This window comes from Perissodus microlepis, chromosome 11 (genome assembly GCF_051167445.1).
Source record: "Perissodus microlepis isolate ML-2025 ecotype Zambia chromosome 11, ASM5116744v1, whole genome shotgun sequence".
In the NCBI taxonomy this organism is placed as follows: Eukaryota; Metazoa; Chordata; class Actinopteri; order Cichliformes; family Cichlidae; genus Perissodus; species Perissodus microlepis.
In genome coordinates, this window is record NC_140471.1 from 11525555 (window position 1) to 11550208 (window position 24654).

The following is a 24654-nucleotide window of genomic DNA, read 5'->3' on the forward strand; positions in this document are numbered from 1 at the left end:
GTTTGCATCTCAATATATTAAACTTGATGGTTTAATCTCGCGCTCCCCCTCCACTTGAAAATTAACCGAGCACAAACACTGACTGCCTCACATAGGAATCTGCGGCACTCAGCCGCAGGGGGAAAACTGAGGGGAAATCAGCTGTTCTAGTTCTTAGTCAAGGACCATGAGATTAGTTGGTGAGGTGTGCATGAGTGTGCATATGCTGGCGTGTGGGTCTGTGGTCTCTTGTGTAGTTATTGTTCACATAGTGAGAACAAGAACAGCTGCATATGTTCGATGTATGGACATAGCACAGCTTATGCAATACCAGTGTGTGTGGAATTCTGGGAGAAGAAGTACACTGAAGCTGATTAATGATTCGGCCTTTGATGTATGTACTCGATTGTGGCTTTGAGTTTTCCCTGTACGATCACCATCATTGCATGCAGTCCAAAAAAGTGCAGAAACATATTTAAAGATTTTTATTTATTTTTTATCCACTGTTGCGTAATCTTCGGTTTTGCCTGCTGCCTTAAGGGACACATTTGGCAGTGTTCACTGCTCGAAAGCTGCTTGGTCAGAAGCAGCTAGTAACACTATATGCACATGGCTTTTCAGTCCACTAGAGATCAGAATGAAAGAGAAATTGGTCTTTGAAAATTGAAAGAGCATGAGATGACCTTGAAAAGGTTTTACTAGTAGACTGTGAACATGTAACCAGGACTGGGCCACAGTTTAAAAAAAACAAAACAAAACAGTACAGTAAGCACAGTAAGTCATATCTTGACGTGGCAGGAGGTGAACATAAGAAGGCACATTTGCAGTGCAATCAAATCAAGTATTAAACAGATTTTAACCTCACTGCTCTTCTCTGCAAAATCTCTGTTAAGTCCAGTCCCACAGACTTGCACGGATGTTAGAATAGCACTTGCCAGTGAGTTTGCAGCCAGCATGTTCAGTGATCCTATTAATGATCCCAGCACACTCTACCTAGAACAGAGCATTTCCCATAATGAGAAATGCATGCCACATGCTACATATGAGAAACGGTAAAGATGGACGATGCTGCAGTCTGATTGTGTGTGAGTTCACTCTTGATTAAGATAAAAACGGGTCTAGTTTTGACAGTTTCTATTTGAACCCCCATTCTGCTGCATCTTTCTCTTTCCATTACATCAATGCTCTTTTGTTCCCTTCAGTGGTGTCGTCGGGGCCAGTGTGTGAAACAGGGTGATGAGGGTCCAAGGCCTCAGCATGGCCACTGGTCAGAGTGGTCCTCCTGGTCTACATGCTCTAGAAGCTGTGAGAGCGGCGTTACATATCGTGAGAGGCAATGCAGCAACCCCAGGTAGGGAAAGACAAAGCAATGGCCTCTAACATTATATTTACATTGAATCTTACATAGCATTAGAAAAACATAAATGTACAAGTGACTACAAACTTTACTCAAAACCTCTTCTGTCTGTATTGCTAAGATAAGATAAGATAAGATAAAACTTTATTAATCCCTCAGGTGGGTTCCTCTGGGAAATTCGGTTCCAAATAAGCACAGCACCGACAGAAGTTATAGAGTTACAGAATATTATATATATATATATATATATATATATATATATACACACACATATATAAATACAAAGACATATATAGATAAAAATATACAAAGGGGATAAATAGAATAAATAGGAATAAAATAAAAATAAAAATACAAGTGGATTGCACATTTCAAGTATGGAGTCTATTGCACCTTTGACTATTAACAAAAAGTATTGCACAAAAGGTAATTGCACAGTGATGTGAAGAGGCACTACAGCTTAGTTGTTCCCCCCTCCTTTGTCCTCCTGTTTCCCCTCCCTCTCCCCTCCAGAGAGGAGTTAAACAGTCTGATGGCGTGTGGGACAAAGGAGTTTTTAAGTCTGTTGGTTCTTGTCTTGGGGAGAAGCAACCTGTCACTGAACAGGCTCTTCTGGTTGTTTATGGCTGTGTGCAGAGGATGCCCAGCATTGTCCATAATGTCCAGCAGTTTCTTTAGTGTCCTTTTCTCTGCCACTGTCACCAGAGTGTCCAGCTTCATGCCGACCACAGAGCCAGCCTTCCTGATCAGTTTTTCCAGCCTGGATGAGTCCTTCTTTGCTGTGCTGCTCCCCCAGCACACCACAGCATAGCTAGCTGACAGTTAACACAAAAACTGAAGCGGCACCTAGTTTTCTCTATATTTAAAAGTCCTCACTTGTCCTTAGTATCCTTTTAAAAACTTTTAATGATTTTTAACCCAGACTAAAATAATTTTTGGATTTTAAATTAACTTAGGAGCTTCCTTGAATGGGAGTCTTATCATTGATATTGTTTTAGGTATCACAAATAAGTGTTTGTGTTCTAATTAAACAATTAAGATATAATAATGATATACTGAATGATTATTGAGCTTTAGATGTGTTTCTAGACCGACTCAGGACAAACCTTGTTAGCTGTTAATCCTCGTATCCAGTCTTTATGCTAAGCTATATGCTAACTATCATACTGCTGCCAGATAATACCACACTAACACATGTCCTCACTGTTCACAATATACAGCAAGTGTTACTTTGAAATACTACTGAATACACTACGAACAGTTCTACTAAATGGTGCTAAAAGTCTACTAAAAGTCACCATCTGTCAAAGTATAGTTTTCTAGTTGTGTAATTTCTTACTATAACATGCAGAAGACTTGGATGGCCTGTGGTACCTCTGATTGTTTGACTAAGGGCCAACAGTATATTAAGAATTGTGATTAAGTCACACAAGTCTGTCACTTATCTGCTAATTTAGCCCCCAACTCATCAGTCACTCATGATTATTGCCACTGTCAGTCAGTCAGGGGCCCCTATTCCAAATGCTGGGACTTCCTTTTTATCATGTCATGCCAAGATCCTGACAAGTGGTGGGCTAAATTAGACAGAGAGTGAGGAGGAGAAAGAAAGACAAGGAAAGGAAAGCTGGTGGTGAAGGGTTAGAAGGACAAAGACAGGCAAGTGGAATGAAGTGGGAGGAGGAGGGGGGGATGACAGAAAAGGGATTAAAAAGGTGAAAGATGAAATGCAGAGATATCAAACGAAAGAACACAACACAGAGAGAGTGGTTGGAGAGTTTGCAGCTGTTTTTGTCCCATCGAAGGGATTTTTAGGAACATAACCCGAGGATATACACCTGTGATTTCACAAGCCTTCACAAAGGCACACTTATACACACATATGGAGTGAAACATGCTCATGGATCAACACAATCAGAATTTCACTGACTCTATAGATAAAAATCTTAAATGTTTTATTACCATGATCATTATTTCAATAGTTTGCACTCTACTATCACCCATGTTTGGGGTTTCAACACAAACATACAGTCACAGATAGAAGATGAAGAAAGAAAATCCATAAAATACGTACTGGAAGCATGTTATTATGTGTTTCGTGCAGAAAAACCTTGAATTCTACACGTTTAAATCCATCTCTTTAGACCGGCATACGGAGGGAAGTTCTGCGAGGGTTCCTCCAGGTCATACAAACTTTGCAATAATGAAGACTGTCCCAGGAACACCATTGACTATAGAGCACAACAGTGTGCTGAGTTCAACGGCAAACAGTTCAGAGGCTGGTACTACACTTGGAGACCATACACTAGAGTGGATGGTGAGAAAGCTTTCCTCTTAAATTTGAAAAAATACTCGTAACTAAAGACTATTTGAAATGATAAAAGAGGCCTTTTTATGGCCATTTTCTTTTTCTTCCAGATCAAGATCTATGCAAGCTCTACTGCTTTGCTGAAGGTTATGATTTCTTTTTTGCCTTGGCCAGCAAAGTTAAGGATGGGACACTCTGCTCACCAGACAGCTCTAATGTCTGTATTGATGGACTGTGTGAGGTAATGTCAAATGTTAAGCAGTTGGAAAGTAACATGATGTGACCAAACATTGATGCCAAAGTGCTACATTTATGTATATGGCGTGTGAGGTCTTTTAAGTGGCTTCATGAAGTTTGACAATGGATGTAAGCAGTAAAGAACATCAATAGACTCTTTTGTTTCTCCTGCTGTCTGCTACTTTAGATGTAATGAATAGTAAAATATTGACCTGTCACCACGTACATAATAAATGTTGGAATTTTGTAAATGTTGTAATCGAATGCGTACTGTGACGCAGTCTTGTGTTTTTATGTGTGTGATCTACACTGTCATCAAAAGCGCTGATGGTTTTCTTCCACAGAGAGTTGGCTGTGACCGTGTTTTAGGCTCCACAGCTGTGCCCGATGCTTGTGGGGTGTGTAAAGGAGACAACTCCACCTGCAAGATTTACAAAGGACAGTACACAAAACAGCATTTTACTAACCGTACGTCACAAATGAATTATTCACTTCATTGGTTTTTAGCGATTTTATTGGAAATGCTTTAAAACCTAATATTTGTTTTCATGTCCCACAAACTTTGTATGGTGCAGTCCTCACCATAAAATCTGTGTAGCCTAATATCATATTATTAACATTTTGTTTTGTTTGCTGGAGTTTTATGCCACTTTTAATGCTTATTTAAGGTCTTCTAATATTTCTCAGAGTACTATGCAGTGATAACAATCCCAGCTGGAGCTCGGAGCATCCGTGTGATTGAACTGAATTCCTCCACCTCCTACTTGGCTGTCAGAGACACACATAGACGCTACTACCTTAATGGCCACTGGACCGTGGACTGGCCTGGCCGACACCCCATTGCTGGAGCAATTTTCGAGTACAAAAGACCATATAACAGACCAGAGAGTCTCATATCAGCCGGTCCCACCAATGAGACTCTAGTAATAGAGGTAGTAGGTCATTGGTCTCAGTAACATGATTAAGACCTACTTTCCTTCTCCTTTTTCTTTGTGACTTACTTGCCTGTTTATTACCTTTTTTCCTTTAGGTGCTGTTGCAGGGCTGGAATCCTGGTGTGCATTGGGAATATACCCTAAAGAAAGCTGATGAGAAACTGATGAAGAACCGCATCAAGCACAATTATACATGGGCTATCATACGCTCCCAGTGCTCAGCCACTTGTGCTGGAGGTACGAGCAAACATTAAAAAAATGCAATGTCTTTGTTTTTAATTTTTATTTTTTTGGATTTCTGTTTGTTTTTTCATAGATGCAACTTTTTAAGAAGCAATTTAAAATCTGTTGCGCTGATGAAAAAGCACGCATCACCTCTAATCTTGATCTAAAACCGTAAATGAGGAGGACAATTTGTCGATCAGTAGACTAAGCCTAAAGCTTAGTTCTTGCCTCTCTGACCTTTAATCAGTCTTTTAGCTCCAGGTTAAATGGAGACGAGAGTGTTCCCATCATTACTAAGGGGACATTAGAGGCTCTTGGTTCAAACTGGTGGGACCTCTCCTTATTCAGCTGGAGACTTGCTATTACAAACACATACACACACACACACATTGCAAGCACACACATGCCTGCCTGCGACCAGTGGCCTTTGTCCCCTGGGCAGGTAATTTGTGGCCAGAGGTTGAGGAACAAGGGTGCATTGTGTAGGCATGGCTATATTTGTGCATGTGCGCTTGCTTAGCGTCATCACTGTGAACAAAGCTCTTAGTGTAGAATTCCTATTGATTGACCCTTGAGGTTAAAGTTGTCTGCTGCAGTACCCCCTAGCCACCTCCACCTCAGTGAATACTGATTGCAGGTTGTGATGAGTTGAGAGTCTTTTGCTTTATTAAAGAGTGTGACTGACTAAGTGACCTATATTAGCTCAGATGTACAGACTGACTCTGCCTAAGTTAAAATAATAATCAAAGGAGTCTGAAAACCTGATTTAAGGTTTACTTAGATTAATCAACACAATATGCATTTGTGCAAGAAGTCACTGATGCTAAAGCCACTTCAGTCAAACATAAATATTAGTTTAAGTTTATTAAAGATGAAAGGACAATCTGGTGATAAACTAGTAAAGTTAATTGAATCAAATTAAGTTTTTTGCACACATGTGAGACAAAAACATTTATTTGAATAACATATGTAGAAGTTGTGAACGTGTGGTTCCATCTCCCATCATGCAGTTTTGTTGATTTTATAGTAGTTAAATAGCAGATTGACGCAAAATGACAACTGTATTCTTTAAACATTTCTATGTTTACTGATCTATACCCTATGCAGGCCAAATGAACACCAAGTCAGCATGCTACAAAGACTTGAAAGTCCAGGTGAATGTGTCGTACTGCAATCCCAGATCAAGACCACCTACTGGATTGATGCCCTGCAACACCCAACCATGTCCTCCCAGGTCAGACCCTCAGCTTTTTCATGTGTATTTGTTATGTTTGCTGATCATCCCCACTAGTCATCATGTATTATAAATTGTGTTAATTAATTTGAGTAGGTTTTCTAACATGTATAGTTTTTTAAATGGTCCGGCCGGTTAAATGGTCCATTGGTCGTCACTGTCATGTCACAGCAAGAAGGGTGTGGTTGTACTGGTGTGACTGGGGCATAAATTTTAAGTTAACTGACAAAATATTCTAAATTGGACATAAGTGTGAGTGTGATTGACTGGGTTTTTTTCTCTGTTTTAGCTCATATCTCGTAGAAATCAGCTTGGTTCAGCTCCTTTCTGATTTCATGTTCACCCATATATCACAGGTAGCCATGCAACTCTGTACAGACAGTCACTGCATCCAGGAAATAAATCCCAGTGACTTCTGATTGTCATTAAATGGGTTACGGACATTCATGTTTAAATGCTGTCACTTTCTAATTTTCCTAACTTTGCATCTGGCACCAGCATTAGATTGAGACAAAACTATGGTAAAAGTTCGACAGTCTGGTCTATAACTAAATACCTGTAAAGCGGTTGACACTCTCACAGTCAGCAATGCTTTGTATGCAGTACAAATGAGCAAGATTTTGCGTGTTAATATGCTTTGATTTGATTAGCAGCAGGTTGTAACCATTTAGCTCTAGGCAGCACTGTGCGCCATCATAGAACTGATAGCATGGCTGCAAACTTCTGTTGTTAAGATGACTTTATGTAGTTACAACATCACAACTCATGCAAGTCAAACGAAATAATTTGTGACTATTAAAAAAATTGTGAATGACCTCATCAATATATCGGCGCTCTGGTTTTAGATGGCTCTCAGTCTGGACATTATTAAAAATGGTATTTGAATTGTGCAGACGTTTCCTCATATTTTCCAGATACATATTTTGGATGGAAAACAGCACAGTGTTTGGCCCTTCAAGACTTCAGGCTTTGTCAATTATTCAGTTGTTCAGTTGACATATCCTGGAAGGGCCAGTGTCTACTTCTGGCTACGGGACAAAATGTGTTCAGTTGTAAATGGTGAACATTTTCTACATGCGTGCAATTCATGTTTGCACCTTAGGTAGCTAGAGGATCAGCTTTAGGGCCACCAGCCAAGTATACTCACATCTAGTTATTGAAGGTAAAAACATGGCAGCGAATAGTATTCTGTCTACTTTGTTCTGGTGTTCTTACTCTCTCCCATCCTGCTATCTTCCTAGCTTCTCTCCTTTTCACCTTCTCTCTTCTTCACTCTTTCTCACTGCCACGTGTTGCTGGTCTGCAACACCTACACATCTGTTCTATAATTTCTGTCAGAAGAGCTTTTTATTACTTGAGTGATTTCTTCCAAAGTTCCCACGCTATCTCCTCATAGTAAAGCCAATGAAGAGTGTCAGGCAGGACTGACTATATGTTTTACCCTTTTCCAACCCATTAAAGCGCCTGCTTTGTGATGATGACATTATCCTCACTTCAAAATGAAAAATAACTTACATTTTGGCCAGAACATGCGTGTGAGACACAGGGAAGAAAGAGAAGTTCCACTGGATATTCTGTTCATGTCTTTATCCAGTTCAGCATGAAAACCCCACCAACTGTCAGGAACGGTTAGCTTCTGTGTTTGTTTAATGCAGCAGGCCAAGAACTTGTAAACCTATTCACATGGATCATCACTTTGGGACCTAAGCTCTTTGGCCATATCAGGATCCACCTAGAACTTTTTTTCTTTTAGATGTCCAGCGCATTGGTGTATGCAAAATGCACTGCCAGTTTCTTTGGTGGGACATGCTGGTTCACTTCCAAACTCTGCTGATCAGAGCATATTTTTCCCACAAGGCTATACCAGGATGCTGGCCCAAGACTAATTGGGAAGTAGGAAATGTTATCATAAGCTGAGATGCACTTCCAGATTGCTGTGGTTAAGCAGGCTTTCCCAGTTGTTGTAAAATGTCAGCAGGGTCACCTTGAGTGGCACAAACATATTGAGGGAAAGTGGGAGTGAGACCCACTCCTGATTTTGTGGTTTTAGGGTGTAGTTCTGTAGGATCTTGGCTAAGTTTAGGTGGTTTGGTCACTGTCTGTATCCCTGACGCTGAGAGCCAACAAAGAGGAACAAAGATCAGTCAACATGGCCTGATGCTGTGGACATCATCGGAAGTGGTTCACCCGTTGACAGGCAAGATATATATGAACACACACAGGGGAAATGTCCCTCCCTTGTCTGCACTGCTCTGGTCAGTGTCATGTTGTGTAAAGTCCTGGCCAGAAAATGTGTGAGTGAAAGGCATTCTTAGGACAACAGTGGTTTCAAATAACAGGAGAATTTGCGATTGCGTTGATGGTTTAAAATGGTTTCGAATATATAGATGTGTTTTTTTAAGACTGGATATTTACATACAGGGTGGGACAGAGCATTTAAATATCACCAAATGTCACTAAAACTGCAGGGACCAACTGATTATATTATTTCCAGTGCTCATTGTGAAAAGCATTGTCAGACTTTAATGAGGTCTGCAAAAAATAAATAAATAAGATAGTAAAAACTTTATTTTCGATTAAAAGCAGACAGGCTTTCCGTGCCTAAATGTTGTTTCTATTAAGGCAGAATGCTGAACTTTGTTACACTGTATCATGCAAACTGAAAACTGGCACTCAAACGTTTTGTGAATGAAAAGATCATTTTAGCTAGCAGAGATAAAAGCATGTCTGTCTTAAAATTAATACCGAAAGAATTTACCTAGAGGCTTTGTTAGGCTTTTGCTGAGGCATCCATTTCTCTGTGCCCCTATTGTGAGCATTTCCATGAACACTCTTAGCTCTTGAAATATCAGCCAAATTCTTGCAAACGAAGGGGACGCTGCTGACAAGCTGTGCATTGATTCATGAGCAGAGAGGGATTTAGCTGGGACACTGACCTCATCTTGGTCAGGGTTGCATGTGCACGTGTAGCAAAATTCTGTTGTTGTGTGTGCAATTGTGACTTTGTCCGCCACATTTATAAAAATGTCATGCAGTAGCCAAACCAAACCATCAAAAAAAACCTTACGAGAACTCTCCATAAAGTTCTTGAACTAGAAGAACTAGAAGGTCAGTTGGGCACAATAAGGCCTTTTTGCAGTCATGCTTGCTTTCTGTAATAATATTTAGTATTTCTATGAAATGTAATATGATGTGACAGGAGCCTTAAAGTTAATACATTTCATAGAAAGTTTTAAAAGCAAAGTCAACAAAATTGTCGTGGTGCTGCCACTAATGCATTGCCTGCAATGTGTTTCTCAGGGGGCGGTGTGTCTGCGCTTGTGTGCCTAAAATGTGATGCAACATATACAGCAACATCTTGCATGCAATCATGCTGCATGATGCTGTTGTTGTTTTTGCCAAAAGCAGAATGAGTGGCCATCAGCTGCTGCCTGGCTTGCTTGCACAGAAGACATGGCAGGGCAGCAGAAGGTGGTGACTTCAGTTACTTCTGAAGCTCTTTTCCACCCACACTTTCTCACCCTCTCATTAAGACAAATTTCAGTGTCCCTACTCCAACCCCACCTCAAAATCAGAGCCGCCAGCAGTCTTAAACTGCTGCAGTCTGTTAGCTCTCATACATTTATATTCATATTCTTTCTACTAGCCCCATCTCCCGTCTTCTCAGTGCTTTTCACTGGAACCCGTCTTGCTTGTGAAGTCATCACTCTCATTCTGCATTTTCACGGGCGTTTACCAAGTATGCTTAAAAAATTATCAAGGCAGAAGAAAATGTGGATACAGTATTAAACAGCGCATCAATATTATGTAATCCGCTCTGAAATCATGGAATCCCAATTATGTTAGCGTTTATCTCATGTTTTATAGTAACCAACAGCTGTTCAAAAGGGGATTTTTCCTCTGCATAGCTCTGTCATTGCCTGAATATTTTCCTCTCGCTCAGCTTGCATTTGTCTCCATTTTGGAACAGGTAACCTGGGAAAATGCTACAAGATGACCACAAAACTGTCTCGTATTCACTCGCATAAAGCAGCGACGGCGCTGACAATATGTATAAGTCTTCAGAAAAGGAACACATGTCCCCCCTGAGCTTTGTTATTTCAGCCTTTTTTAGTATCTTTGTGGTTTATTGTATCATCATGTGTAGTAATGTGCTGTATTTTATTTAGTCATTTTTACTTTGTTTTCACTATTCAAGGGAAAAAATGGTGCTATGATGACAGCACACCGCTGCCAGCTGTGCAGACGATTCCCAGCCAGGATAAAAAATGTCTTTACTCATAGACACGTGAGGCGTTTTAAATAAAGGTTTACCCAAATTTAAGATAGGAGGGCCACCACTGTGCTCCACCTGGAGTTTTCTGTCATTACTGTTGCCGAGTATTTTTTTAATGCCTGACAAATGTGTTTTTGTTATTTAATTATGTGCAATTTAAGCTCAGCATGGTAAGAAAAACAGTCTCAACGAGGTCAAGCTTGGTTAGTCTTTAAAGCATTTAACCACATCTTATGGCCTTCCATTAAAGAGGGAGAGCCACATTTTCGTGGGGATGGTTTATTCGTTGTTGTGTAAAAGCAGTCAAAATCTTAAAACTGTGACATGCTTGACAATTTAAATGCAACACAGATGGCGGTACCAAAACTGTGTCTTTATGCTTTTGTGCTGTTTATAAATGATTCACTTCATATGCATTGAACAGGCCTAGCTGACAACAGACATGATGACCTCTCAGTTAGGTGGAACCAATAACATTTTTAATGCTGCATTGAATTGCATTACATAGTAGGTTGAAGCCATTATTAATGTTCCTCAGCTCCAGCTCATGTCTGCTCGGAAAGAAAGGTCTGTGAAGTGCATTCATGGCTTTACTGTTCGTGGAGGGTTTGAATCCACGTGGGACCATAGTAATGTCTAAAGCCACTTTCCTATGCTATACGGCTTTGACTCTTTGATCTTGTCACCTCATTGCTGTCTGCCAGAGCCTTCAACATCCTCTATCTCTTACATTTGTCATTGTTTAGCACTAACGCTAGTATCTGAAAGCCATGTGCCACCAATCATTTCTTTTGATTATTCTTCCAAGGAGCCAGACATTGTTGTAATTTTTTAAAGTACTCTTGAGCCATAGTTCTCCATGCTTTTTGTAGGTCTTTCACATTTTTTTAGCTGCTTTTTCACTTATTTTTCTTGCAGGCCTCAAGCCACTTAACACTGACCTGTGAACGATTCAAGCATAAAAAAGGCCCCTAACTCAAAGGATAAAGTGGTGTTGTATCTACACATAACAGACAACATAGCAAAGAACAATTTTAAATTGTATCTTTAGATACTTGGTTAGTAGCAGCCTGTCACAAAAACACATAATCATTTAGTTGATTCTATTAAAAAATGTCAAAGATAACACAGATTGACAGGAATAAGGTAGTTCTTGCACCAACAAGGTGATTCCCAAAGAGCAATCAGCCAACAACTGGCATATCTCAGCATGGTGAGCAGTGTGTCCTTATAAAATCTGAGGAAACTGGACAAGTAGAGGGCAAAAGAAGGAAGTATCAGGTCTATAAAGCATCTACACCAGATGAACAGCATCTCAAAGTTATGTCTTTAAGAAACGGGGGGAAAAATTCCATCAAAGAAAAGAGTGATGCATCTGGTGCTTCAGGTGATCCATTACTGTTTACCGAAGCCTCATTAGAAATGGTCTCAGTGGAGGGATGGCTGTCAAGAAGCCATTTTTAGGGAAGGGAAACAGGGAGAAAAGGCTGAGATATGCCAAATTACACAAGAACTGGACTGAAAATCAGTGGCAACATGTCTTGCAGAGTATTAATCCAAATTTTGAAATTTGGATGTGAAAATGATAGGTATCAGCACGCGATACCATCTGGAAAGCGTCTCATTGGCAACAGCTTCATTTTTCAGCATAACAATGATCACACATTGTCAAAAATTATACCTGCACAGAAACACACAAAGGAACACTATCAGTCATGGAAACGACTCCTTTTTGTGAAGTGGCGTAAACATAAGACCTTGCAAGTTGTTCTGGGTCACCTTTCCAAATGCATCCCGCTGTGTCTGTAAGCTCATTGTATATCAGAATGCAGACACACAACACTACAGCAAACTTTCAAACAGTACTTTAAGCAGTTTTCTTAAAAGGAAAACGGAAACAAGAAGTACTTCAACATTAATTTGTTAGGTTTATACTTAGTACACACAACTGAAACCAATAACAAACGTGCTAAAAAGAAACATGCCTCTTTTTCGATACAAAAATTTCAATCAAAGTTGACGTGTTGGTTTGATAAATATACAATCAATTTACAACCCAAAGCACAACATATGTGGAATCCACTGTGAAATTGCAACAATCTATGTAGAACTTTGGGGACTGTAGAAATTGATGAATATATGGAATATTTGCTATAACAATGTTATGCCAAGCTTGACTAATTCATTTATTTCTAGTTTATATTGATACAAGAATCACTGAGTGGTCTAAATTACGTTTCCCAATTATTTCCTGTATTCCCTTTGCACAGAAATAACACAACTGAAATGGAAGTATTTCTGCATGATGATAACTGTATAGACATGATGGAAATCCAGGTAGGGTATTATGTTTCTACACCATACTTAAAGTGGAAAATCTAATTATATTTCTCTTGGTAAATAGGTCATAGTGGCATCACGAAACTAGATGTTTCTGGAAAGAGGGGGAAATATATCCCTTTTGAGACCTCTCTTCCACTTCTAATGCATCCACATACAAAGACTGCTTTAAGACGCTGTCTGCAGTGTCCATCACTTGTGTTTCTTCAGGCTTGGCCATAACCATAAATCTAATAGGTTGGATACGTTAATATGGATACCTTTTTTCCCTTTCTCCATCACCTTTCCAATCCTATCCGACTGCCAGCAATCGCCCACGCATACACACCAAAAAAAAAAAAACCCACACTGGTACAACCAAGCAGTCAGCCAAGGATAGCTGTCATTCAGTCAAAGTTGTGCTCAGGCCACAGCACTTCCAATCTCTCAACGGGGATTTGTGAGACTGTGACTGCATGACAAACACTCTCCACGCTGTCTGTCTGCTCCTCTGTCTCTCTGCCGTCTGTATCTTTTAAAAGTCGTTTATAAATATGTTCAGATTCATATTTGCCCTCTCTCTTTCGCACTTCTTTACTCACTCGTGGTAGATGTGCATGCTCCTCTGACGTAATCTATTTCTCCTTTGCTTGCTTTGTACTGTTTAGCCACTAATGGACCTGCCCGTGTACACTGAGCTGAGGAAGCAGTGATAATAAAGGCTGTAAAGTAATCTCACAACAGTTTACACCCGTCTCTTAGGATTATCTTGTTCATTATCTAAAGCTGGAGCTTCTGGTCTGCATGTGTATGCGTGTTTATATGTGTGTGCATGGGAACCATGTGTTGGTAAGACACATACAGCAACATCTGACAGATTTTCACTGTTCTGAGCAAAACCCAACATTTCTTGATGTATAAACGACTTCTGATAACAATAAGGACTCTAAAAATGAGAGTTCTCTTCTGGCTGCAAAATATTTTCAACTTAATAAGATTAGATAGGCTTTACAGTATTTTTCCTGTTGGTTACGGTGTAACCTGCTCTGCATTCCTGTGCATTTACATCCTCCGTAGACCTTCTTATGCCATTGCCGTCCATACAATGCTCAGATTTCCTGTTAAACATCCATAACATGTATAGGATATAGTTGCCTGATTAATGTGTTGTACTATATCAAAGTTCCGTTTCATGCTTTATTCAAGCTAAACTAGTTTCAGTTATACTTTTGTCAAATATCCAGTCTAGTATTAAGCATTTTTGTTAAAAATTGTAAATGTGCGTGTGCTTCTTTTATTCAAGTTATCAAAGTGCGTGAGTCTTTTACAGTTTGTGGGCCCTCGCCATGCATGAACTGTGATCTGAAGCAGAACACATGCTGGACCGACCGAAACATGCAAAACTTGGATCCAAGTGTAGACTAGCAGGCTGTGGTCACCAGTCTATCTCTACATGTCATCCTATTCTAAGGTCGTGCAGTTATTTAATTTTGCTGTGTCTGCAACCAGTGATTTGGACCGAACAAGCATTACATCATGGAAAAAGGTTTCCGATGCCCACTCACATTTAGAGCATGATATCACTCTGTCTCACACTGCTGGTGTACACTGAAAGAAAAACCCACACAGTGATATATACATGTAAAAGTCCAAGCAGACACGCACAGTGGCAAAGCTATAAACACTGGTCAGAGGTTATTTAATGCACTAGTGTGCATTTAGACAGCGTCATTTAGACCTCAAAGGCTATCTGACACACCACAGGACACCTGAGCTCTTGTGCTTCTGTCCAGGGAGCATGATGCTTACTCATCCTTCAACCACAGTTACTCATACCAGCCGAGGCAAAGATCACAAGGTGTTCTATAACTTGATCCAGCATTAAACAGTATATTATTTCGATGGCCGTTCCTGTGAAGTGATTGTATTGATATTTACATGGTAAAAGTAAATACCTTGGAGTATGAAATAAAGTTTTAATTTGCACTTTATCATCATATACATTCAAATATTTTGCCAACTGTATGCCAGATGGCTATATTTTACTTTCCTGTGCAGGAAGGGATATCTAAGAAGGGGTAAGAGAGCCAAGACAATATGTCATAATAAGTGATTTTATGTCATCATAACTTTTCTTAAATGTTAAATGAGTGACATCAGCTACTATGCTACAAATTGGCATGCTGTGACATAGGAATCTTGTGCATATTAGGAATTGAAGTATTTATGGAAATATATTTATAAAAAAAACAAGGTATTCTGAATTTTGTACCTTGTGAAACTAAAAATAAAAATGAAACAACCCCCAAAAAAGTCCCTGCTCTTGAAGGGTGTGTTGCACTTAGGCTTCGGTTGGCGTTCTGCTTGCATTTATTTATGTGTTTAATGACGCCATCAAAGTTCAGCTCACATTTCTTTGCCAAAGGTTAATAAATATTATGTCAACATGTTAAATGTATTACATATATGTGTTGATTACTTGGTCGGTTTTTTAAAATAAACAAGCGAATTGAAACTTTCATCTCTACATGCCGCTTTCGCTCCCCCTGAACCACCATTTGCTATTACCGCAGTGTGTATCTTCCTCATGACATGTCAAAAGACCAGATAGATTTTCTACTTCTGCCTTTATTTACATTTGATAGTGCACATATGATGCCCTTCAGAGCTTTTCTCACTGACCTTCTGCAGCATTCCAAGCGAGTGATGCACCAAATTACTGCAAATAAAGTTTAGACTGTTAATATACACAACTCAGTGTGCTGACAGCAGTGTTTTGGGTTGTTTGGGGTAAATCGTAGGAGGACGGGTGGGTATACTGGGGTGAAGTTAGAGAAAGGATAACAGAGTGTGTGTTGAGCGATTGAGCTGCCTGCGCCCTTAGTTTGGGGTCATTTGGAAGAGATGCAACAAAGCTTTAAGAAAGTGCGAAGGCTTGAGGATTAGGCAACTTAACACATTTTACTGAGGCGCAGTCTTGGAAGAAAAATGCACTAAAATAGTATAAACTGAACTGCTTAAAAGGTACCTCGAGCTAGCCTTTTATTTGCAGTTGCCAACATATCTGTTTGGAGTGTTATGTACAAAAGAAATATGTGGTGATGTTTAGTTTTAGTCATGATTCAGCTTAGCCAGGCGAGGGGGGTTAAAATATTGCAGAGGTTTAACTTACAGCTTAAAACCCCCGGCCATTCTGGTTGTACATGATATTTAGAATATTGACAAATAAGCCATATTAACCATAATGACGTGCACAATATAAAATTTATATCAGATTTAGTTTAAATTTTGTTTAGATTTATTTTGAAACATTGCACATGTCTGCAGTGTCTTAGATTCGACCCTCTTCTGCAGACGCTATTATATGAATGGATGATCTTTATTGTCATTATACATAGCACAGTGAAATTCTGTGTGGCTTTCTCTTAAGCTAAAAATTAGTTTAAAAATAGAATAATTAAAAAATGGTAAGTTATTAAAGATAAAAAAATACACTTAGCACTGACAGAGCAGGAAAACAGCAGTATTATACACAATTTAGCCAGTTTCAGTATCGTTAGCTAATTAAAAGTCCTCCCTGCCATATGTATGTGTTTGTATTGAAATGCGTGAATATTTCTGTGCCGTGTTTACACTCTAGTGTGGACTATGGTGGAAATTAGGGTGGTGGAAATCACCACTCAAGGGTAAAACTGTTCCTGTTCCTGAGCCTGTTCTGGTGTTTTTTTGCCCAACTGCTTTTTTGCTGGCAAACACACAGATTGTATACTGGTAACATAGATGGATTCCATAATACACCAGTGATTATCACAATAACAATAATTATCATTAATTCCTGTACACTTGTCTAACTGATCGAGAAACTGTGCGTATTGACTCTATGGGTTTGCGTTGTGTTGTCCCAGCTGGTCTGTAGGAGAGTGGGGGGTGTGCAGCCGAAGCTGTGGAGGAGGGGAGCAGACTCGGCAGGTCCAGTGTGTCCAGAGAACCAGCCAGACTAACGTGGACACCCTGGCTGACTCTCGTTGTGCCCAGCCGTCCCCGGTCAGGAAGCAGACCTGCAACACACACAGCTGTCCACCGGTTTGGACAACTGGGTCGTGGTCGCAGGTGAGAGTGTGAAACTTTAATGCTGTTTGTTTACGCTGCTGGCACGTTGCTGCTGAAGAACACAGCTTGAAAAACCCCTTTGAAGTCATACGCTCGCCCAGTAAGCCCTAAAGAGCTCTGCACATTGTGTTGTGAAGTTCGCCCTGGCTTTAATGGCTTCACCACATTTTATGACAGTGATCTCAGTGGCTTTAAACTATGAATGTGCCCGCTGAGACCTCCAGTGTTTTGTTCTCTGTCCAAATCCTATACATTCTGTGTGGTGACTTGTCTCACTGTAACATTTTAACTGCCGTTTTACACCAAATATCGTCAACGACATGGCACAAGTGGTGTCCAGTTCGCTCTCCCCCTGGTAGCTTGTGGCACAGTGTAGTGCGTCACAGCCCCGTGTTTATTGGCTGTAGTGAATCACTTCAAGATTTAGATTGTCCCATTAGCTGTTTCTAGAATAAAAAAAGGATATTGAGGGAATTGCTGGAGTACCTCAAAGGAATTATTAAGGCAGTAAAGCACAGTAATCCATTGTGTGGTGACTATGCTGTATAGCAGCTTTTCTGAAATGCTATTTGTGCATAGCTGGCCTGTTAAGATGTTTAGCATGTGACATTTCCAGCCAGGTAATAGCTAAATTTCCAGCCAGGTAATAGCTAAATTAAATATGTCAAACTCTTAATTAATTTTGATAAATTTGTTCCTTCTGCTTGAAAGAAGGTGGGAAAAAATGGAAAGAAATTCTCGAAAAACCAGTTTAGTCTACATTTTTATGTCTTTGTTAATGGATGATAAAAATGTGTGTAACATATAACAAGGCTTTGACAATGCTGGAATATAACATGACAGTTTGGACCTAACTATGATAACAAAGATTGTTAATACTGTAGCATTTAAACCAACTGATCAGCCATTAATTAAGAGAAAGCTTTGCTCCAATACCTAAATGCAATCAGATATAATGTTTGTTTTTATTTGGCAGTGCTCGCGTAAGTGTGGCAATGGTTTGAAGAAGAGGACTGTGCTGTGTGTGAGCTCTAACCCGGGTGCCCAGGCACACACGCTGCCCAACAGCAAGTGCGCAGGCCTGCCAAAACCTGCTGGTCAGGATTCCTGCTTCATCAGACGCTGCCAGAAACAACGCAAGGTCCAGTGGTTTGTCTCCACATGGCAAGAGGTATGAAATTAAAATGAATAAAACAGCACTTATGCAGTATTTAAATGTATTTTTAGCTAATGTGAATAAGCTCTCTGTCTCTGCTCTGTTCCACATCCAGTGTTCAGTAACATGTGGTCGTGGCTATCAGGCACGCTTCATCAAGTGTGCAGAGAAGGTGTGTATTGTGTGTGTTTGATCAGACACAGCAAAAGGTCATTTTTCAGTGTCATAATAATTCGCTGCATTTAAATTCTCTTTAAATTCCAATTTGTTAATATTACTTTAATTATTTGCTTTTGTGTTTCTAAATTGATTTGTTGGAGGTTCTTTATTATATAATGGCATCTATAGCTTTAGTGAATTTCTCTATTTCATAATAAAGGACACTGCAGGAAAATACAGAGAGCTTGCTCCCAAGAAGTGCCACCATGTTCCCAAACCCATAGTAGAGCTTCAGAAGCCCTGCATCCTGGCTGAATGCCCTGTCCGCACAACGCAATCAGTGCATTACCAATGGAAGACGCATCATCGGAGCTATCCAGCCCACCCTCCACCTCGGCCAGAATGGCGCTCGTCTCCTTGGTCTCAGGTATCAGCAGAATTTCCACTTTGGTAATATAAACAAGAGGAGGGAGCGAATGTGTCGCACAAAGGAGATTCACAGTATCTATAATCCGTTCCTTGTTGCTTTGCTCTCCGCAGTGCACGGTGACATGTGGAGGAGGAGTGCAGGCCAGGGCGGTCCAGTGTCTGGCGGAGGAGAAACCTTCCACCGGCTGTGCCGTCCATCTCAAACCTGCAGTGTCCCAGGCCTGCAATACCAACTTCTGTCCACAACCTGAGAAGAAAGGTACCAGTGCTCTTATTCTCTCAAAAGATCTCCCAAAAAAGAAAAAGAATTTCACTTTTTTTTCTCTTCTTTTTACACAGAACTTGCATGTCAGGATTACTTCAGCTGGTGTTACCTGGTGCCCCAACATGGAGTCTGCAACCACAAGTTCTATGGCAAGCAGTGCTGCCAGTCATGTTCAAATTCAAACCTATAATCCTAGGACGTGACTCAGTCCGCTGTACAGGCAGATAGGTAGCTAGTCAAAAGACTGCAAAACATGGTTGTGGTTTTAAGCATGTGGCGAGCACTGAAATACAAAGCCCTTTATTTGGAAGTGCTCTTCATTTTCTCTCTGCGATGCCGGACATCTGGATACAAGAACTTGATGTTGACAGCACTACACAGGAATGTGATCAGGAAAACACAAATAAAGACAAGAATTATGTGGAGGAACTAACAAAATAGTAATCGTGATTAAAGCAAATAGGATGGACATGTCTAAAAGAAACTGAAAAATCCCAGCTTTGTTTATATACTGTAGCTGAAAAGATCTGTACTCAGGACACTCAGCATCTCTCAGTCAACCAAAGGCCAACGATGGCAAACCAACAAAGAAAGACGTCTTCAAGCGCTGCCACGCAACATGTGATATGCCCTGGTCTGCGCTGCAGACCCTGATGAATTGGCAATCTGTGGTTTCTTAATGAAAAGGGACGTTTCAAAGAGACGATAAAGGCATAAATAAATTTTGCCTTGAGCTTAAATTTTTTTTCATTAAAAAAAAGAGAACAAAAATGACATGCTAATCAATGTGTATTTCTTTAATAGCTGGGCAGTTGCCATGTAAGTTGTCATGTAAAAGTAAAAAAAAAGAACAGAGCACAAATCAACTGCATCATCAGATGCATGTGTTTTCTGTGACGGGATAAGTCTGCGTGATGTGGCTTTCCTTCCAAGTGGTGCTACAACTTTGTCACATTGAATTCATGAAATCAGTGTGAAATGTTCAAGCTTCAGGAAATAACAAATGAATTGTGTGACCCATGTACAGTATTATTTGTTTTATTTATTGGCTTTGCAATGCAGTGTTTCTGGAAAACTGTATGATTAAGCATTATAAATGTGTCCTTGTATTACTCTACCCTAAGCCCATTACCTTAATATGTGTTATTAATTTTCATTACATGCTGTCAAACTGCACCTTTTTATGCAAAACCTTTATTTTATTTTTTTTAAAAGAAAGCAGCTGTCAAGTGAAATCACTAACAAGCCATATCAGTGTGTTGTTTAATGTGTCCTACATTATTATACATGACATTAGCATGCATTTAGATGGCACAAAAATGCGTTACATATCAATTACATTTTAAAAGCACTGATGGATGATAGGTAATACTATTACAATATGATTTTTTTTTTACGGTGGTAATGAAATAAGATAAACAAAATGTGTAACTACAGGAACATGAGCCCCGATTTCATCATTTTTAGCTTTAAGTTGGACAGAGTATCTTTCAGGGGGGGATAAACTTGAAACTCTAAAAGGACTCCTGGAGAAAAGCAGAAAAACAAATATTCAGGATGGAAACGTGATCGCTTGAGTCATACAACTTTTGCTACAGTCTTCAACTGGGCATGGCGCTGTCATCATGCCTTTACAGAGGATTAGGATTGCACCATATCACTGACATCACTGTCACCATTGTTCCACTCTGCCATAGCGGGGGCTAGTACGTCTTTTGCATTTCTCTGGCTTCAAAATACAGATTTATAACTTTTACTTGTAACAGCTGTAATGTATATATGTACATTTAAACATCTCAACTCCAGTCTTTGCTTCTATTTATTATGTTCCTTCCAACATAAGTAAAATTACATGGTAGTTCTCTGCTTTACCTACCTACTCAACTTTGATGGAATGTCTTTTCAGTACAGTTAGTTCAGTTCAATGCACTAAGCTACTAAATTACTTTTTGGACAAAGCAATTGCATTGCTTTTGCTTTACTCCACAAAATGACCTGAAACACATTGTCACTTAATTATCAGTCAGAAATAAAAACTTTAGGCTACAGACCCGCACAATGACTCAAATTCCTATCCTAATTTTTATCCATATCCCGATTTCATCTTTGTTTTAGTTTTTATTTATGAACACAAAGCCGGCAACACAAAGCAAAGATGAAACCTGGCCCAAAGTATGGTGGCCCTGAGAAGTCAAACACACTGTGACTGAAGAAAACATCAGCAAATATAAAAATGCTGTAAGAGCACGCAATACCCGATGGAAGTTGAATAAAACAAGTAAGAAAAACAAACAACCCCCCCCAAATAATACAAAACACAACTCAAGTGTTTTTTGGAGATAATAACATGACGGAACAGCTGTGGAAGCGATAGAAACCACAAAGGTTTGCACTGAGACGCTAAAAAATAGAGATGGTTTCATCTGTGTTGTGAGTGAGGAAAAACATGCAGGTAATGTGTGTTTTAGTTGCATTTTTCATATAACAATGTGGATACATGTTTGCTATAAGCTGTTCAGTTTCGTATCTGGTCCGTCACATTATTGTCTCCCCCCAAAACACTTCTGCTGTTTTTTGTGATGGTTTTGGACTGCATATTTTTCTATTTGCTGGTGTTTTCTAAATTTACGGTGCATTTGACCTCCTATTAAAGAGACTTTAAAGCGAACGCCAGGGTGATATGTACGTGTAGAAATGGAGGTTTCAGTGCTACAAGTCTAAGTGCCTTTTTTTCTGCTGAAAATCTGCCCCTGGCTGCTGGGCTGGAAGGCTTAGCTTTGACATGTTTCTGGTTTCTTGCCTAGCTATGTGTTAGCATACTGTCTGTGCAGATGCTTTTGCACAATATTAATAAAAATAATTTTCCCAAGCACACAAAGTGAAATCAGTTGATTGCAGGACTGTGTGTAACTTTTACTGAAAATGTAACGCCATTACAGTAACACATTCATTTGCACTCAAAACGTTTTTAATGTTTGGTTTCATATTTTCTTTAAATACATTTTTTTTATATATTTTTTTAATATTACTTTGTTCTACTAAATTGATCCGATCTGACTTATGTTTGGTCAGACTCTCCCATAATGAAGTAGATCTTGAAACAGAGCCAAGGGGAGGTTCAGGACAAAGGGGAGGTCCTTCCCCAAGCTATATAGGAGATATAGCTGGATATATAGCTATATAGGATGGCCTACTCCGGCTTAACTTACATTGTCAATAGCACAAATATGGCTCCGCTCCAGAGTGTTATGTGTATTCATCCTGGTTCACATGCACTGTTTGAAAATATAGCTATTACCATAATAGCAGTGAGCCTTCATTTGTAGCTTTACTATCTATGTCTGTCTCTTTAAATATAGTTGGTGGACTCAATATTGTAATCTGAAGTTTTGCTAACACAATTTGAAGCAGATAAGAGCTAGCCTTGTATTTCATATCCCATATGTAACTAGTATGTCTAATATGCTGTTATGTTCCTTCAGTGTGTACAGCGGACATCATATTATATCATTAAAGTTGTATGGTTGAAACTGTGGCGGTAACCCTAGGAAGTTGATTGTGTTCATCTGGACCTTGGGTTTTCAGTGGTCGCTGATCCAAGTGACGTCTTCAGTCTCAGAGGTAACTGTGTAGAGGTATCTTTTTTCCTTAGTCATAATGCAACTCTTCGTGTAATTTACCTGTGCTGACCAATGACTGTAGAAAACAGCTGTGACGTTCATAACACAAGGAACAACTCACTGAACTAATACGAACTAAAATAGTTCATATTATGTTCTGTTATTTTAGGTACATAAGTGCCCCCATTATAATAGGCCTGATGGCATTATTGTATGAACCTAGATCCCATATATATTTTTTGTTTGTTTTTTTTTATTTATATTTCTAGGTAACAAGTATAATTTGTAGTTAGGCAATGGTGTGAAGTTTAAAAAACAGATTTGATTTTATTACTAAACATGCTGATATGAGAGGTCTGACCTGCTAAGCATGCTTCATGCTTTTGAACCAATGTCTAAACCACTTATGTGACAGACTAACACATCAGAACCTCTGGTTGTGCAGCTGGTGAAGACCAACTATAATTTCTAAATCAAAAATGTAGTGATTCCTTGTTCTTCTGAGGTCACTCTTGCAGTTATGTGCAGGTCTTCCTTGAGCCTTTATTACAGCATTATTTTGATACAAAATAGATTTATTGAGCTTTTCATTGGTAGCCCAAAAAGTTGATTCTATACTAGTACCGTTTTTTGTTGTTGTTGTTTTTTTAAGTGCTTTGAATGTGTACTTGTGTCTGTGTAGTCATATTTGATTGTCATGGACATTCAACTGGCTGAGGCCACTTCAGCTGCTAGTACTTGTATCTTCACTTACTACATTAAAGAAAGTGAATGGAAAAATATCCTGTACCTTTTTAATACCTCCTCTCTTTAGCCTAAAAAGATTTACTTATTACTGCATGTACTACAATATAGCTTGCACCTTCAGTCTATATTACCATCAAGCTGTAATTCCATGCAGAGTCAAGAAATGTTAAGTATAAAAAACTGCAATTCAATACCTGACTATCTTTGCATCGTTTATTTTAAAATACCTAAAAATCTGATTTTTTTTCTAGCTCCTGGAGGTTGTAGATATCTAGGATAATTGGCTCATAGGAAGATTGCTGCTATAGACAAGAATTCAATTCATGTTTATCTATTACATCAAAACACAGATCACCTCTTTTGCTGTGTCACACTGCAGGTATTTATTAAAGTCAAAGGACTCCATTTGAAACACAGCCAGGTGTGGACATTAAACTATAGGAAAATTATGTGTATTATCCTTAAGACTGTTCATATTTATGCTGATTACAGACACCAAAAATATAAACTTAAACACTGGAACACTTAAACTAAAAAGTAATAATTCAGCCTTCATCTTTGGATGGCTCTAGCTATGGTGAAGGTGGGACTCTAAAAGGCCGGCACAAAATAATAATGCAGTAAAAAAAAAAAAAGATTAGCTTGATATGCACAAAGCACATCAAACCGATTTTAATAGAACTTTAATGAACTATATTCAATTATTTACAACTGTTTACATTTATTTACAACTAATTACAGCTATTTATTTTACTTTTACTTTTACATGCCAGTAAGTTCAAATTCAATGGACTGGCTACAGAAAACATTTTAATTTTCAGTTACTGAATATTCTTTAAATGCTAATGCTATCTGTAACTATCCTTCCTGGGCTTATTAAAATCACCTAGAAATAAATGAAAGTATGTGAAGTAAAGTGAAATAGTATAGTTGGAATGCAATGTGATTATTACTCTTGTCAGTACGGTATTGCTAATTTACAGTTTATTCATATAATACTCCAAGATAAGGTCTTGCTAACGCCATACATTTCCTAACAGCAGGCGATGAGGGTATAACTGGGCATCCATCTGTTGACTCTGTGACTGCTTGATATTTAGGAGTTCTTTTGAACCCTTTTCAAACGATTATGTACTATAAAAACGCTCAAAAGAAATATTGCATGATTAGATTTATAGAACAGCAAGCAGAGAGCTAATCCTGAGATCTAGTTCTCAGGATTCAACAGAGCCAGAACACAGGCTAACAGTGATGCCAATGTGGTATTAGCCATTTCAACACCTATGACATACTGTATCTGG

The 24654-nt window shown here is 39.1% G+C and overlaps 1 protein-coding gene across 1 annotated transcript in view; it reads left to right on the top strand.

The window, feature by feature from the left end:
* The window catches only part of adamts16 (ADAM metallopeptidase with thrombospondin type 1 motif, 16), a 52551-nt gene extending 30532 nt beyond the window's left edge, over window positions 1-22019 (top strand). Inside the window, exons 12-24 of the mRNA XM_084944879.1 lie at window positions 1182-1330; window positions 3478-3650; window positions 3752-3882; window positions 4223-4346; window positions 4566-4810; window positions 4909-5050; window positions 6146-6272; window positions 16773-16977; window positions 17954-18148; window positions 18249-18305; window positions 18513-18719; window positions 18833-18980; window positions 19061-22019. Of these exons, the coding sequence (XP_084801005.1) occupies window positions 1182-1330; window positions 3478-3650; window positions 3752-3882; window positions 4223-4346; window positions 4566-4810; window positions 4909-5050; window positions 6146-6272; window positions 16773-16977; window positions 17954-18148; window positions 18249-18305; window positions 18513-18719; window positions 18833-18980; window positions 19061-19176 (2019 nt within the window). The 3' untranslated portion in view covers window positions 19177-22019. The remainder of the gene's footprint in view (window positions 1-1181; window positions 1331-3477; window positions 3651-3751; window positions 3883-4222; window positions 4347-4565; window positions 4811-4908; window positions 5051-6145; window positions 6273-16772; window positions 16978-17953; window positions 18149-18248; window positions 18306-18512; window positions 18720-18832; window positions 18981-19060) is intronic.
* The last annotated feature ends 2635 nt before the right edge of the window (window positions 22020-24654 follow it).